The 15,966-nt window shown below is 68.5% G+C and overlaps 1 protein-coding gene across 6 annotated transcripts; it reads right to left on the reverse strand.

Annotated features, from left to right (window-relative positions):
- Positions 1 to 122: 122 nt before the first annotated feature.
- On the reverse strand, positions 123 to 15,488 carry TNS2 (tensin 2). 6 transcript variants are annotated; one of them, XM_072765204.1, is made up of 29 exons: positions 15,353 to 15,488; positions 10,964 to 11,072; positions 10,439 to 10,476; positions 9,536 to 9,574; positions 9,182 to 9,220; positions 9,006 to 9,055; positions 8,703 to 8,874; positions 8,401 to 8,451; positions 7,953 to 8,075; positions 7,795 to 7,859; positions 6,852 to 6,935; positions 6,293 to 6,405; positions 6,141 to 6,201; positions 5,829 to 5,904; positions 5,467 to 5,596; positions 5,307 to 5,372; positions 5,088 to 5,201; positions 3,764 to 4,975; positions 3,488 to 3,638; positions 2,777 to 3,369; positions 2,571 to 2,660; positions 2,240 to 2,365; positions 1,973 to 2,065; positions 1,804 to 1,881; positions 1,588 to 1,665; positions 1,180 to 1,348; positions 1,038 to 1,106; positions 877 to 906; positions 123 to 752 (listed from the first exon to the last, which is right to left on the reverse strand). In XM_072765204.1, the coding sequence occupies exons 1-29, from the start codon at positions 15,428 to 15,430 to the stop codon at positions 614 to 616; spliced, it is 4,236 nt and encodes a 1,411-aa protein (XP_072621305.1). In that variant the 5' UTR covers positions 15,431 to 15,488; the 3' UTR covers positions 123 to 613. The 6 variants fall into 6 exon arrangements, with proteins under 6 accessions (XP_072621305.1, XP_072621302.1, XP_072621307.1 ...); XM_072765201.1 differs by lacking the exon at positions 15,353 to 15,488 and adding an exon at positions 12,722 to 12,941; XM_072765206.1 differs by lacking the exon at positions 15,353 to 15,488 and adding an exon at positions 11,506 to 11,578.
- Positions 15,489 to 15,966: the final 478 nt, after the last annotated feature.

The raw sequence follows: 15,966 nt of genomic DNA on the forward strand, positions 1-15,966 counted from the left end.
ACCAGTGTGAGGCCAAGGATGGGGATCGTGTGTGTTCTGTGGACCTGGCTGTGGCCTGGGATGCCCCAGGAGACACGAGGCTTTGACCTTCCCGTGAGCAAGGCTCGACTCCGACTCCGAGGTAATGTTCTAGAAATTCTTTATTAGACAAAAATAGACTCTTTTTTTTTTCTCCCCTATTCATGTGATCCCACTCTGATCCCTCTGCTCGGAGGGGAGGCAGAGGAGGGAGTGCCTTGCTCCCCACCCGCCTCCCCGGCCCTGCCAGGCTGGGACCTGCAGCTGGGTGGAGCTGGCAAGCCCTGTCTCCCCGCCAGGCCTGACGTTCTGCACGCGGGGCTGTCCAGATACCCCCGGGGTCCAACTGCCGATGCCGCCTCACCCTTCACACGCCCGTCTCTGCCATCTGCGCACATGCAAGGTCCTCTCACAGGCCCATCCACTTGGCTTAGCAGGCTGGGGGCAGGGAGGAGAGCAGTGTCCCGGGCTCCCCGCTCCCGACGGAGGGGGCTGGCTCCTGGGGCTCCTGGGCCCGGGCCCGGGGAAGTGAGGACTGTGGGGTGCTGAGAGGTGCGCGGTGTTGGCGTGGGCTCCGAGCTTGTGGCCTCTGCCTTCACTTTCTCTGGCCCAGTAGGACTTTGGTAATAAAGGTGACAATGGCGCCTGCGGGCTGGTCTGGGTCAAGCTCTGCAAACAGGTGACACACGTTCTCCCAGGGGCTTCCCGGCTTCTTGGCCACGAAACCAAAGATCCTAGGGGTGCAGAGGCAGAGTGGGGACGGGGCTCAACATCCCTTCCACAAGACTGCTGAGCCACGGCCGGAGAGGGAGGCAGTGCCTGGGTCCCGTGGGGGGCAGGGGCTCGTGGGAGGCTCACTTGGAGGTGGTCCCGTCGGGGTTGGTCCATCTGCGGGAAGAGAAGGACGGTGAAGCCACGCGCCCAGGGTGTGTGTCGCAGAGGAGGTCTGGGGAGGAGGTCTGGGGGCTGCCTGGTGGGAGCTTGGGCCGTGAGAGCCAGGGGGCGGCCGGGACGCTCACCTCCGGTCCTGAGGATCGGTGCTGGAGAAGGTGATACTGTTCACCGGGTAATGGCGGCGAAAGAAGAGCCTGCGAGGAGGATGGGGGGTCACAGCCAGAAGCGGGGTCCCCTGGGCTCCCTGGGCTTGGTGCACATACTCACTTCCTTTGGTTGTCTGTCAGCGTGATGCCCTGGGCCGAGACCTTGAAGTGGACGACGGCTGGGGTCGGCCGGGGGCTGCAGCTCAGAGCTGCCGAGCTGGCCCGGGCCACCGCCTGCGGGCCGGTCAGAGACTCGGTCTCCACCGATGTCAGGTAGAGCACGCTGCAGGCTAGGGGCAGGAGAGGCCTCGTCCCTACCCTCCCCTACCCTCCGCGCACCTGCTGATGGGCAGACGCTACGGTTTCCCCAGATCCACGGTGGGAGCCGCTGGAAGGAGCCCCGGGAACCTGTGTTCTAGCAGGTGCCCATGATGCTGAGGTCCCAGACGGACGATCCCCCCCCTCGCAGACACCCCCCCACGTCAGGGCCTCTCTGCAGCACCCCCCCTGCCCCCGGGGGGGCTCCTACCGGCGCCCTGACGGAGGAGGTCTGCCGCCGTGCTCATGTTGGCGGGCACCGGGGCCTCTGGGGTCTCCTCCAGAGGATCTGAGGGAAGGGAGGGCCAAGGGCGGAGCTGAGTGGGGAGTCACCTTCCCTGGGAGCCGAAGACTGTTGGCCCAAGGGGGCACAGCCTTGGGCTCAGCGGGTGACGGGCAGCGGGTGGACGGACAACAGGACACCCACCTTTGCTGGGGATGCGCAGGCAGCAGGGCAGGGACAGCGGGGAGATGGAGTGCTGGGACACCAGGGCGGACAGGCTGCCTGCGGGAGGAGGGAGGCAGGTCCTGAGGCGCCCCCAGCTTTCCTGCCGGCCCCCCTGGACCAACCTCTGACCTCGGCCCCCGCTGCTCACCAAAGTAGGGCTCGCTGGGACAGCCCTTGATCTTCACCCCTTTGGGCCCAGTCTCAATGAGGAAATGGCGCACCAGCTGCTCCAGGGGGTCCCCTGCGGGGAGGGGATGGGAAGGTTCGGTCACACCCTAGGGACCAGCTTCTGCCCCTGCTGGGCACCTCCTGCCTCCCCCGCAGCAGGTGGCACAGCCCAGCCTGCCCTGTCCTGCCTTGGCAGCCTGTCCCCTCCACTCGTCTCCCCTTCCCCCTCTGGTCTGGGCACGCGTACCTCTCCAGGGCTGGGCGCTGGGTGGAGCTGTGGCTACCTTGAGGGCCAGCCCATAGGCTCCTTGGAACGAGTGACTGTCCCTGATCAGGAAGGCGCCAGGGTCCTTGTCCTTCAGCAGGGCAATGGCTGGGAGGAGGCGGGAGCAGTGTCAGTGGCTGCCTGAGCCCCGGGTCGCCCCTCTGCACTGTCAGGTCTAAACCTCTTTGGGCCCAAAGCCCGAACCACCTGCTAGTGAGACTCAGCCCAGGGGAAGGGCGCCAACTGGAAGGACGGGTCCTGGAGCCAAGGCCAAGCCTGGAGGGGGGATGGGAGCGGCACACTGGCCTCTCACCTTGGTCACGGGACAGGTGTGGTTTGTACCAGAACTTGGACGTATCCTGGACGAACTTGACATTGCTCTGGCTCTCTTGCGCAGGGGGCTCTAGGACAGAAGGGACTGGGCTCGCCGGTGCTTCCTAGCGCCCGCGTCGTGTCCCTCCCTGGGAGGCCGACAGGGTTCTCCCAAGGGGGGCCCCCCCCTCCTCAAGGCCTTTATACCTGGGGGCTGGGGGACCTGGTCCGGGAGCAGAGGTGCAAAGGTGACATGGTGACTGGTGCCCCTGGCTGGTGGGGAGGCCTGCTCGGGGCCCCAGGGCCCTGGCTGTTGCCCAGGTCCCAGCAAGTGGCGTTTCTCGGGCAGTGGCGGCTGCGAGGGGCCGCTGATGTCATAGGAGGCGGCCACGGGGAAGGCAGGCGTGGGGGAGCTCTGCGGCGGCTCCGGGCTGGCCACGAGCCAGGGCATCTGGGTAGGCACGGGGGTGAGGGGGGACCCGTCCGGACTATCCGGCGGGTCTCGGAGGCCCTGCCAGGGGGCATGGCGGAGGCCAGGCAGCGTGGTGGGCACGGGGCCCCGGGGGCTGGCGCTGTCCGAGCGGCTCCCCGGGCTCCTCTCCTGAGGCCAGTCGTGGGGTGAGCCGGGCGGGGAGGCGGCGGGGAAGGGGCTCGGGGCCGGAAGCTCAAGCCCGCTCCTCGCGGGCGCCTCGGGAGCCTTTTCTTCGGCGCCTCCCTGGGGAACGGATGGCAAGGGCTCGCCGGGACTTGGCCTCTGGGTGGGCGCCAAGGTGGGGGACGTGGTGTCCTGCCGTCGGGTGCTGCAGTTTGGGAGGGCGGGCGGGTGGTTAGCAGGGCGTGGAGCCCCGGCGGGAGCCGCTCCCCCCACCCCGCCCCCCCGGGCTGCTTGGGCGCCCCCACCCCGGCCCCTCCGCGTACCCGTCCTTGCCCTGGACCGGGCTGCTGGTGTGCAAGGGCGTGGAGGGCCCCGAGAGCTCGGAGGACGCGCTGCGCGGAGCATCACGGGGGGAGCGAGGCAGGGTGCTGTGCCCGCTGGGGCCCTCCCTCCAGGACGCCGGCTCGGGTGACTCTGGGGAAGGCGACGGGAGGGGCCATGAGCCCGAGGCCCCCGCTGCCCAGCTTGGCCCTGTCTCCCTCTGTGCCGCGCCCCCCCATCTCCCAGAACCCTCTTCTTCCCTGGGCGCTTGTCCTCACCTGCGGATGCCAGGGGTCCTGCTGGGGCCAGGTGCCCAGGCATCGGGTACCTGTCCCCTCCCTCCTCCGCGGGGATCTCGTAGCTCAGCTTCCTGGGTGGTGGGTAGGGCGGGCTGCCCGGGGAGACGGAGCCGGCCCGGGGGGAGTGGGCCCCGGAGCTGGGGTACCCCCTGCCCTCACCCGGGGAGCCACAGCTCTGAGGCACCCTGCCGTACGCCGGGCAGTAACTGGGGAGCGCTCCTCCGTAGCCGTAGGTCACCAGGGCCGGGTACCCCGGATGCCCATACCTGCCGTCGGGGCACAGGGCGCAGGAGCAGCCCTCGTGCCCGTCCTCGCTGGCCTTGGGCGGCTTCAGGCAGCCGTAGTCGGGCATGGGGGCGTGGTGATGGCCGCAGGCAGGCACCAGCAGGGGCAGCGGGTGCCCGGGGCGCAGCGGGTGCAGCAGAGGCTTGCCCGCCTCGCCCGCCCACCCCTCCCCGGCCTCCCGCTCCAGCCGCAGCCCGTACAGGGCCGCAGTGGGCAGCGCCAGCTTCTCCTCGCACGCGGGGCACGAGCACAGGGCGGGCAGCCCCGGGTCCTCCAGGATCACCAGCTCCCGGTAGCCCGGGGCCCGGTAGCCGAAGTCCGCGCCGGCGGCTTTCCCCAGCTCCGGGCCGTAGGGGTAGGGCCCCTCGGACAGCGAGCGGCAGAGGCGCCTCTTCTCCACCGCGGCCTCGGCGTAGCCCTGGGGGTGCCCCTCGTAGCCCCCGTAGGCCAGCCGCCGCCGGTCCAGCGTTCCCTCCGGCCGGTAGTAGCCCCCGTTGGGGACCCCGCAGGGCTCCCGGTAGCCCTGGCGGCAGGAGCAGTGGCGGCTGAGGCCGGGCCTGCGGCCCGAGTACACTCCGAGCGGCGGGCCCGCGGCCGCGGGGGGCTGCTCCTCGTCGTCCAGGATGGCCGTCTCCCGCCCGGCCCCCCGGCCCGGCCCGGCCACCCCGCAGCCCCCCAGGAGGCGGTCCAGCTCCTGGCGCTCGGCGGCCGTCGGGGGAGGCCGGCCAGGGGACTCGGCGGCCGGCTCGGCGGTCAGCGTGGACGAGTGGCCGGAGTCGCTGCTGACGGACAGCATGGGGGGCGGAGGTGGCTCCGGGGAGGGTGCCGGCGGGGTCTGGCGGGGGGCCCGCTGCACCTGGGCGTAGGGACTGCCATCCAGAGGTCCCCGGGTGTGGGTGGGGGAGCCTGGCGGGAGAGGACCAGGGAGGGAGTGAATGCCGGGGGCCTGCAGCAGGCTCCAGCTCAGGGGCGTCTGCGGCGGGGAGGGAGGGAGTGGGCGGCCGGGCCTGCCCCGCACCGTCCACGCTGTCCTCATGGTGCTGATTGAAGTGCTCGTAGGAGTCCCAGCGCACGGCGGGCTCTGCGGTGTTGTAGTCAACGGAGACCGAAGGGTCATTCCGTGGGGTGCTGCCTGCGGAAGGGCCACCCAGGTGTTGAGGGCCCGGGCACCACCTGCAGCCCTGACCTGCAGCCCCTGCAGCCCTGACCTGCAGCCCCGACCGGGGCTGGCTCTCACCTTTGACCTTTTCAGGGCTGGAGGAGAAGACGAACTCCACGGAGGCTTGGAACGGGAACCTCTCATCTGGAAGGGGGGGCGGGGGACACGGTGAGGAGCCAGGCCTCCTGGCCGCCCCCCCCACCCCCGGGCTCCGGCCCCACACCTGTCTCCCACTCACCAGCCCAGGCCTCGTCCAGCTGGTCCTTGGGGAAAGTGAGCCGTGGTCCGTGGATGGTGCACGTGTGGAACTGGACTCGAAACACAAGGGTCCGGTCTGTTCCCCGGCCACCCTTGTGATAGCAGGTCACCTGGATGAGGGAAGGGAGACCGGGGGTCAGGCCTTCCTGTCCGCTGGCGTCCCCTCCGTGCTTCCGTCCTGGGGACTGTCTGGCCGCGGCTCTGCGCTGCCTCAGCTCAAGGCGATGCCCTTGCTGGGGACGGGCTCTCCGCCGGCCAGTGAGCCTCTGGATGACTCACGGGAGACCGTGCAGCTGGCGGGTACGCCCCCCCATGCACCCCTCCCCAGGATGGCCCCCTCACCATGACATCGCCCTTGAGGAGGAGGGCCGGCTCCAGGCTGATGCAGAGCTGCTGCGGCCCGGGGCCCGCGATGTGACTGAGGAGGAGAGGACCGGACAGAGGCTGAATGGGAGGCCGTGGGGCTGGGGTGGCGGCGGGGGTGTGGGGCGTCAGGAGGGAGCCGCGGGCTTGGGGTCTGAGCCCCAGTGAGACGCCGCCAGCTTGCTCAGCATCAGCCTCTCCCTCCTGGTGCACCAGGTGCAGTGGCCGGAGCTGGAGGCGGGTGCGCCTGGGAGGCTGGAAGGGCAGGAAGGCCGGGAGCAGAGCACTCACTAGATTCCCGAGGTGTAGACCAGCTGCATGGACTGGTAGATCTTGAGGAAGGGCTGGAAGCCTGGAGGGGCAGGCGGGAGAGGGCAGGGGGGGCGCTCAGCGGAGGGGCTGGCGGACAGGCCTCCCCGCGGGGCGCCTCGGGGCACACTCACCAGTGCCAGGCTCAAAGGCTGGCAGCACGGGCACGAGCACGTAGTGCAGGAAGAGGGGGCTGCTGTTCATTCTGATGGAGCCTGACAGCAGGCCGCTGAAGTAGCTGATGTACCTGCGGGGGTCGGTGGGGGGGGACGTGAGCCCCTCCCCTGCAGGTCCCTCTGTTTCATCTCTACTAAGCACACCCCTGCCCAGCCTTGGAAGGCCGGCCCTCCTCAGCACGCCCCTCCCGTCTCCCAGCTCACCGGAAAGTTCTTCCTCACATCTAACCTCAACCCTCTGCCGTCTCAAAGGTCTGTACTTGCTGGCTCCCCCGCCTGGCCTGCTCTTCCCCCAGCCCTCTGCTTCCCATGACGAGGTGGGCTCCGACTGTCCTGCAAGTCTGTCTTTCCCACAAGCTCCGTGAGAGCAGGGACCGTGTTGGGCCTGAGTTCTCAGCACAGGCCCTGTGCCGGGCACACAAGCTGCTCCCCGCGTGCTGCTCCAACCAGCGACCCTCGGCCTCCGCGGCCAAGGACCGCGCTGCTCCCGTGGCCCAGCCCCACCCCGGCTGCTCACCGGCGCTGGGAGGGCTGCAGCTCCGCGGCCACCTTGTCCTCGCAGAACTTCCTCATGGTAAGCGTGGCCAGCGCCTGGTCTGCCCTGGGGACCGCAGGGCCAAGTGTGGGGGATTAGGGGCTGGTATCCGTCCAGGCCTCCCAACCCCAAGCCCCAGGGGAGGGAGGAGATGTGTGATCCCCTAACTCTAGAGGAAGCCCCGGGGTGGAGGTGGAAAGAACTAGAAGCCCCACATACAGTCACTTGACTACTCGCTGGACCTCAGGCAAGTGTTCCCTGAGTTTTTAGTTTCCTCCTCTGTAAAATGGGGGTGATGAGACCATGTTATGGGTTGAACTGTGTCTCCCCAAAAGATATGTACCTCAGAACGTGACCTTATTTGGAAATAGGGTCGTTGCAGATGGAATTAATTAAGATGTTATACTGGAGTAGGGATGAGCCCTTAATCCACTATGATGGGTGCCCTTAGAAGAAGAGAAGAGACAGACAGACACAGACACACACACAGGAAGAAAGCCACGTGATGACCGCGGCGGAGGCTGGAGGGACGCAGCGGCAAGCCGAGGAGCGCCGAGCACTGCTGGTCACCACCAGAAGCTAGACAGGGGCAAGGAAGGGCCCTGCCCGGGCTCTCAGCGGGAGCGCAGCCCTGCCGGCCTCTCGGTTTTAGTCTCCTAGCCTCCAGGGAGACAGCTAGTTCCTGTTGTCTTAAGCCACTGAGTCAGTCTGTGACATTTTGTTACAGCAGCTCTGGGAACCTGATACAAATCCTCTGCTGGGAACTGTGGTGAGATACAAGTGAGAAAAAGGAGGCGGAAAGGCCAAGTTTATAGGAAACGGCTCTCCAAACACAAAGGGGGGCTTCAAGGGAGATGGGCCCATCACCGGCAGCTGGAGACGGGGTCACTGGGGAAGGGGCCGGTCAGGCGCCAGGGAGCCTCACCCTGCAGAGATCTTGCTGTAGTGCATGTAGGCGGAGACGATGACGCCGAGCTTGCCCTTGCTCCCCTGAGGACAGGGAGAGAGAGAGGGGAATGGAGGGCCAGCCGGCGCCCCAGGCTCAGGGCACCCCAGCCCCGTGAACCCGAGGTCCCAGCCCACCTTGCAGTACAGTACGACCACGTGCTGTGGGTCAGCACTGAGCCACGTCTCCATGGCTTTGCAGATGGAACACAGCTTGTCCAGCGGGGGCGCGTGCAGCTCGGGCCAGCCGAAGTCCTGGACCTGGGCGGGTGTGGGGGTACAACTGAGGGTGGGGGCCGCGACCGGAGAGAGACGCGTGGGGCTGGAAGAGGGAGCGGGTGTAGGGTCAGTCGGGGCCAGGGTCAAGGGGCTCTTGGTCCTCCAGGAGAGCCTCACACTTTGCTCGCTGGCACGTGGGTTGGTACCTGCTGCGCCATGCTTTGGAGTGTCTCGGGGAGCAAGTCATCCGGGACAGTGCAAGAACGAGGTGGATGCCAATCGCTACTATTAATGAGGCTGCAGGGGCTTGGGGGGGCGGTTTGGGGGCCTGGGGGGAGCTCAGCTTATGGCTTTAATCCCCGCCTACCTTGGGGTTTAGGCGGGTCAGGTCATGTCTTTTCTCTGAAAGGTTGAAGAGCTGCAAGTGAAGGGGGGCTTTGACGGAGGGGACCTCCAGGAGCGAGGCGGCCCCTGCTGTGGCCCTAAGCAAAGTCCTCCTCCCAACCCGAGGTCGCAGGCTCGGTGTGGCCCTGACGGCCCGGGGGGCGGGGCGTTCCCCGCAGGCCCCGCCCCTAGCCCCGCCCCGCGAGCGCGACGTCAGCGGGAGGCTCCGCCCCCGGGGCCTCCCAGGCCGCCCATTGGCTGGCCGCGGGAGGCCCCGCCCCTCACCAGGTACTTGTCGCGGTGCTTGGACTGCAGCACGTGAGCCAGCTCGCGCAGGTGGCCCCGGTGTCGCTGCTCGTCGGGCCGCGCGGGGAAGGCGGCGGCCAGGATCCGCTCCGTCACGTAGGTGAGGTCCAGGTCCCAGCGGCGCTCCATGAGCGGGTCCAGGCTGAAGCTCCTGCGCGGGGCGAAGCCAGCGTCGGGCACGGGCCGGGGCTCCGGGGGCCGGCGGGGGCGCAGCGCGAGGCCTCGGGGTCCCCAGGGCAGGTGGGGGCTGCCCCCCCCCCCCCCCGCGGCGTCCTCGCTTACCTGGGCAGGGTGCTGCGCTGCTTTGAGTGGTTCAGGGACTTGGTGGATCCCTGGTGGGGGAGAGGACACGGCGCACGGGTTGGGCCGCGCTCCAGGCGCCCCCCAGAGCCCCGGGGGGTCCCCAGGGGGCCGCGCTCCCAGGCGCACCTGCTCCCGCCCCCGCCGGCATCACTCACCAGGTGCTCTATGCGCCTCACGGGGGCGGTGTTTCTCCGCTGGAGGAGGGGCGGGAGGAGGGCGGGGTCAGGGCGGGGCGGGGCCCGGGGGGGGCCCCGGGACGGTGCGGAGGGCGCCCCGGCTGTCGGGGGCTGTCGGGGGCTGTCGGGCCGAGGGCACAGAGTCCTGCCCCCAGGCGGCCCACCGGCAAGAAGCGCGGAAGGGCTCAGTTCCTCCCTGTCCCTCGGGACGAGCGACACCCACAGCAGTCACCCAGGTACCCAGGGGCGCCTCCCGGGGGCCCTCGAGTGGCCGCCAGACCTTGGGGCACCTCAGCCAGGTTCCTTGCCCCCCCCCCCCCTCCGCACACTCACCAGCTCGGCGGGAGGCAAGGCCTGACAGGACGAAGTCACCTGGAAGGACACCGAGGGGGGACTGCGCTGGTGCAGGAGGCTCTCCTGCGCCTGAGGATGGGGCTGCCCCCGGCTTCAGCAAGGTGGAGGGGCTCTCAGCAGCTGGCCACACACTCCAGCCGAGGTGCCTCTATTTAAGGGAGCCTCCCCTCTGGCCTCGCGGTCCCCCACCCCTGGGCCCCCCACTTGTTGCTCTTGGCTCCCAGCCCCCTGCCCACACAGACCCCCATTCATCCAGCTGCGGGGCCGGAGTTATATATAGAGCCATGTAGGCAGGCCATGGCTAGGGACGACACTGGCCTCTTTCACCGGGAGACCCCGCCCCTGGGCACACAGCCCCCTCAGGCCAACTCCAAGCCCCGGGACCCCCCACACTGCAGGAGGAGGACCGGGGAACCTCCTGACATGGGGCCGTCTCGGGTCCCCAGTGGACAGTGCTGCTATCTTGTGCCATCTGCCCTGCCTTGTCCAGGGCCCAGGACCAGACCCACCCAGGCATCCTGAGGACCCTTCCCCAGAGGGAAGGCACAGCCCATCCGGCTGCCCAGTCTTTGAAATCCTGCTCCCCCGCCCACCCACCCCACCCTTCCTCCTCCTCATTCTCCTCCTCTTCCCCACCCCCATCCTCTCGCCAGCTGCAGCCTGGGCACAGCACCAAGACAAACGCTGTCTCCTGTCCACCGGCCTGGGCCAGCCCTCCAGGGGGTGGAGCAGGGTGGTTCTTAAAGGGCCCAGTACAGCACCCTCTCCCACCCCAGCAGGGGTCCCCCCATGATGAGGGGTGGAAGGTTGATGCCAGTGTGGCTGGAGAAGCCTATGTCAGAGCAAGGGACTCTAGTCCCCCTCCCCCGATCAAGCACCCACCTTTGCTTCACATTTTCTATGTGTTGCCACCTTGCAAACTAGAGAGGGGTGGTGGGGAGAAGAGAGAGGTTAGCAAGGGCCTGTTGGGGCAGTGGGGGTGGGGTGGCCCTCCCCACCCCTTACCCCCCCCAGGTCCTGGGACCAGATCTTGGGACTTCCGAGACTGTGCTGAGATGGAGCAGGGGGTGGGGGCACAGGGGCAGTTCAGGGGAAGCATATGGCAGTGGGGTAGTACTGCCCAGGCTGGGCTAAAGTGCTAGGCTGGGTGGGGGCGAGGGAAGTGCCCATCACAGGTCAGAGTAGGGAAGCAGCCGAGGGTAAGAGAGGTCTCCTGGTTGCGGGGTGGGGGTGTCTCATGGGGAGCGAGGCCCGTGCGGAGGGGAGGCAGCTGCCTCTTGGTTCCCATGTTGCCCAGTCCAGGGGCAGCACGCACGGTACGACCGCTGTTCTGTGAGTGCGCCCGCTGGAGTTGTGCCCCCAGTGGTGCTGGGTGGAGGCTCTGAGTCATGGGACAGGGCACCTCACCTCTGCATGAGACTCCGGTCCCATCGATGGTCACCTTACACACCGCGCAGACCGGTGGTTTCTTGCGGAACACCTTCTCCCGGAAGCTATGTGGTTCGGCTTTCCGAGGCTAGGGGTGGAGGGACACGCGGGCGCAGTGTCAGGGCTCGGCGCCGTCTCTGGGTCTGGGCTGGGTCTCGGCGTCCGTCCTGATCAAGCCCCCGAACTCCTAAGAGGCCCTCGGCCACACCTGCTTCTGAGCCACTGTGGGGCCTGTCCTTGAGGGTGTGTGGAATCTGCCCCCTTGCATCACCCCAGCTGGCTCACCTCCTCTCTGAGGAATCACTCGGGCCCCTCGGAGGGCCCTGGTGCGTGATGAACCCGGGTGGTCACTGCCTCCCCGAGCGCTGGAGCTTCCCTCCTGGGTGAGGGGTGCTCTCTGCCCAGGGCTCCCCATTTCTCCTCCCATATGCCCTCCCCAGATGAAGGTCCCTGTGGAGAGTGAGCAGGAGGGGGATCCAGACACGGATGTGGGATGTCAGCCACCCCACACCCAGACTGACCCGGCAGGAGCGGCCTCGGCCAGTTCTGCTGCCCTGGCTCCCGCTGTCCCCACGCTCAGACAGCTGACATGCCCTCCTCCCCCTCTGTCAGAACAACATGTTTACTCATTGTGCATTGAGGCGGCCGCAATTGTGTAAGGAGGGGGTGGTGATGCTGGAGGGACAGGCAGGCAGGAGCGGGGCGCCGGGGAGACATTAGCTTTCTTGCGACTTCTGGATGTAGGGAGCTCCCTGTCATTTGGGGATTCCAGCATGGGATGGGGGCAGGGGTGGACGAGATGCCCTATCCGCCCCTCCCTACCCGGGTGCAGTGAGGTGGGGAGGCCCCATTAGGGCCCTCAGTCCCTTCCTCCCGCTGTGGGTCCCCTTCACTCCTCCGTCCGGGGACCTATGCCTCCTCTCCCTTCTACCCATTTTTCTCCACTGAATGGTTTCTTTCTCCTCCATCCTGATCAAGCCCCAAACTCCTAAGAGGCACTTGGCCACTCCCTCGGGAGTTCAAGTTCCGTCCCCCCTCTGCACCCCTGCCCCAGCCCCCCGCCGCAGTAATATTGTCTCATGTTGCCTCGAGCTGCTTCTTTTGGGGGGCAAGACTGGGAAAATGTGGGGAGATGGAGTGATAGGCCTCCAGGCCCGCCATCCTGGGGCCCCGGGAAGCACGTCTGCTCTCTTGGCTGTCCTGAAGCAGCTGGATTAACCACCACCTGAACTCTCCCGACCAGCCTTGCTGGACCTGTCAGGAGAGTGGGGTGCATCTTGGCATTAACAGCATACACGGATGATGTCAAGGGAAGGCAAAGCCCCAGAATCTAAAGCACGTTCCAGACCTGGCCGTCGCGCCCCCTCCCTTTGCCACTTCCACCCCATTTCCCCCAAACTTCTTAGGTTCAGGGTAGGGGCTTGATCTCTTAGCCCTGCTCTGGGGCTCCAGGATAGTGCCTGGAGAGGTCCCACAGTGAAGTATACCCAGTGCAGCTCTAGGGGGCGGGGATCCCCAGGGCCGGCCTGAATTCGGGCCGGGAGGTCGGCGGAGCCGGGGTGGACACGGGGTGGACGCGGGGTCTGCTCTGATCCAGACTGTGCTGCTCACGCACAGCCCCGCCGCTCCAGAGGCAGAGCCCAGAGCGGCAGAGCCGGGAGGGCGCGGGCAGGGTCTGGCCCAGTCCTGGTCCCGTCCCGCTGCCCACACCTCCTCCCCGCCGGCGGGCACTCCTACCCTGCTGCTGGCCCGGCTGCTGTCCCTCCTCCCCAGGGCTCTGAGCAGCCTCTCCACGGGGCCGCTGGACTTCATGGTGTCCGGCGGGCTGGGGCGCCGACCGCGGGCCCGAACAATGCTGGGGCCCGGCCCGGGGCTTCCTGGAAGCGGCCTGGCGGAGGCAGCTGCTTCCCCTGGGTGGAGGGCAGGCTCTCTGGCTGGTGTGAGGAGAAGCCCGGCCCTGGAAGTGGAGGGGAGTGCAGGCGGGAAAGGGGCAGGTCGCTGCTCCAGGAAGTGGGGGGGGGGGAGGATGTGGGGGAGGCCAGGAGATCAGATTCCCAGGATCTACCCTGCTGGGAGTGTCCGTCCTGGATCTTTGGCCCCCCAGTCCCCTTGCTCTGGAGCTGCTCCTTGCAGGGATCCACCCTGTCCAGGGATCTACAAGGATCCTGAGATCCAGCCCCCCCTTCCGTGGGGCGGCGTGGGGGCAGGGTGAGGATTCAGGTCTCAGGGCAGGGCTCAAGGGCCAGTGGGGAACACTGTGTCCCTGTCAGGCCAGCCTCCCAGCCTGGACTGTCGGGCTCTCAGGGGACCTCTGGTGGGGAGGAAGGGGGAGCTGGGAACACTGCCCCAGCCAGCCCAGCATCGGGAGTCCTCCTGAGGGGCAGCTTCCTGCCTCAGTTCCACTGGTTGGGAAGTAGGCCTCCCCCCCCCCCCACTGGAAGGCCTAATTCGCCACAAGATGAGCCTTCAGCTCCAGACCAAGGCCTTCTCCTGAGAGCACCCCACTGCTCTGTTCCTGACAGTCCCCATGTCCTCCCCACACCCTGCCCCGCGCCCCATTCCTTGGCCTCTTCTGGCCAGACCTCTCAGCCCCTCTTCCCAGGCTGCTGTGTCAGCCCCCGACCCAGGCCCTAGGGCTGGGCCCCGCCCCGCCCCCCCAGCCTGAGAACTACCTTCATGGCCCTCCTAGCTCTGCTCTCCTTCCTCAGCAGCTGTCCCAGGCCTAAGGACTGGACAGGAGGTCCCCCTCCCAACACATGCTCCAACCCCCTCCGTGGGCCTCCTGCCTCCCTCCTGGGAACAGGGCCAACTTCCTGTCCCGGGAGTCGAGGGAAGGGGGTGGATTGGGGCCTTGGAAGTGGGTGTGTGTGGGGGGAGTGATCTGCCAAAAATATATGGGGTTAAGGGCCACGGGGTCCTCAGGCCTAAGCCTTGGCCGGCAGCCCTTAGGCTGGCTGGAGCTGTCACTTGGAAGAATGTGCCAACGTGCCTCCCTCATTTGCATGGAATTTACTGAATGTACCAGAGCTCGGGCTTCTCCCACCAGGTCCTTAGGCTTCTCCCGCCTTCGTGCCCTCGTGCCCGAGGGCTGGTTTAATCCTGCCTCCTCTGGGACGAGCCCCCTTCAGACCCCCTTCAGAGTCCACTCGGGACACTATTTAGAGCCTGCCTGGCAGGGGTCTGGGCTGAGGCTTCGCCTTTGAAGCTCTAATTCCCCTTCCAGGTCAGGAAGTCTGTCCCCAGAGTACCTTGGCCCGGAGGTAGCTCTGTGGCCAGGCTTGGGTCCCTAGCGTGTAACTGGAGAGGGGCGCTGGCTGTGCAACCCACTCCCATCCCACCAACCCCGCTGGGCCCCAGGACATTCCAGGGCCCCGGCCAGTGTGGGCAACTGGGCCCGGTCTGGTCTGGGTCACAGTGGAGCTGCAGGGAGGAGGAGCACTGTGGTGGTGGCTAGGTTGGGGCGGCCCCTGACCAGGACCCCCGCACCCTTCTCTCTACACCTGCCGCCCCCAGAGGGCCTGAGAAGTCCCCTCACCTGGTGGTTCCCTGGGGGGGGGGGCTCCCTAACCCCTGGGTTGGTGTTGGGGAAGCGGCTTGGTTCCCTCCCCACTGGCAGGGTGATGGGGATGGGAGAGCCAGGGTGGAGGGGGAGGGCGCTCAGGGCAGAGACCCCTGGGACCCTCACCCTCCTGCTGCCTGGAACATTCCGGAGCCGGCCAGTCTCTCCCCGGCCCGGCCCCCCTCTCACTCCCAAGCCTCGGGTTTGTTTGGAGAAACCCCTCCACCCACACTCCCCCTTCCTGGAAATAGCTGTGGTTGGAGGAGAGGCCGCGAGCCCGCCGCGGAGGAGGGGTGAGGCCCGGGGAGGGAGAGGGCGGGAGGCCGTTGCGTCGCGCGGGGGCCGGGTGGGCCGCGGGGCCGGGACGCGCGACGGGGGGACGGGGGGACGGGGGGACGGGGGACGGGGGACGGGGGACCGCCGTGTGAGCGCGGGCCGCGCCCCGCCCCCTGCTCCCCTTCCCGGCTGCCCGCGGCCCTCGGCCCCCGTCCCCATCCCCGTCCCCCCGTCCCCATCCCCGGCCCATGGCCCCCCGTTCCCATCCCTGTCCCCCCGTCCCCATCTCCGTCCCCGTCCCCCCGTCCCCATCCCCGGCCCATGGCCCCCCGTCCCCATCCCCGTCCCCCCGTCCCCATCCCCGTCCCCGTCCCCCCGTCCCCATCCCCGTCTCCCCGTCCCCATCCCCGTCCCCCCCGTCCCCGTCCCCCCGTCCCCATCCCCCCGTCCCCGCCTCCCGAGGGCCCCGGCCCCGCCCGGCCTCCGTGACGCCCGGGCCGCCGCCCTCCCGCCCGCGCGGCGCGGCCACTCACCTGCGGGGGGCGCCCGGGGGGGCGGGGGCGCGCCGGGGGGGCGGGGCAGCAGCAGGGGGAGCCCCCGGGCCAGCCCATCCCGCCCGGCCCGCGGCCCGCGCCCCGCCGACGCCGCGCTCGCCCGCTCCCGCCCGGCCCGCGCCCCGCGCCGCCCTCGCGCCGCCCTCCCCTCCCGCCGGCGGGCTCCAATCCCCACGTTCCCCCGCTCCCCGCCCCTCGCCCCCGCCCGCTCCCTCCCGGCCTCCCCGCCTTCTCCGGGGCTCTGGCCGCGGAGGGACGCGGGGACGGGAAGGCCGGAGCCCGGAAGGCCGCGCGCACGGTTCGGAGGGCCCCGGGTCCCCGCGCCCCAGGCAGACGAGGACGCCCCGCGCCGGCCCCGGGGCCCAGGTCGCGACCCCGGGACCCCTGGGACCCCTAGGACCCCCGGGACCCCCGGCGGCCCAGCAACCCTCGGCGCTTGCTGGAGCCGGGGCTGGAGCTTGGAGGGGCTGGAGCGGGGGCTGGAGCCAGGGCTGGAGCTGGGGTGCTGGAGCTGCAGCTGCAGCTGGAGGTAAATCTGGAGCTAGAGCCGGGCCTGGAGCCGGGGCTGGAGCTAGGGCTGGAGCCAGAGGCTC

The sequence above is a fragment of the Vulpes vulpes genome, chromosome 8 (assembly GCF_048418805.1).
Source record: "Vulpes vulpes isolate BD-2025 chromosome 8, VulVul3, whole genome shotgun sequence".
NCBI classification, from domain to species: Eukaryota; Metazoa; Chordata; class Mammalia; order Carnivora; family Canidae; genus Vulpes; species Vulpes vulpes.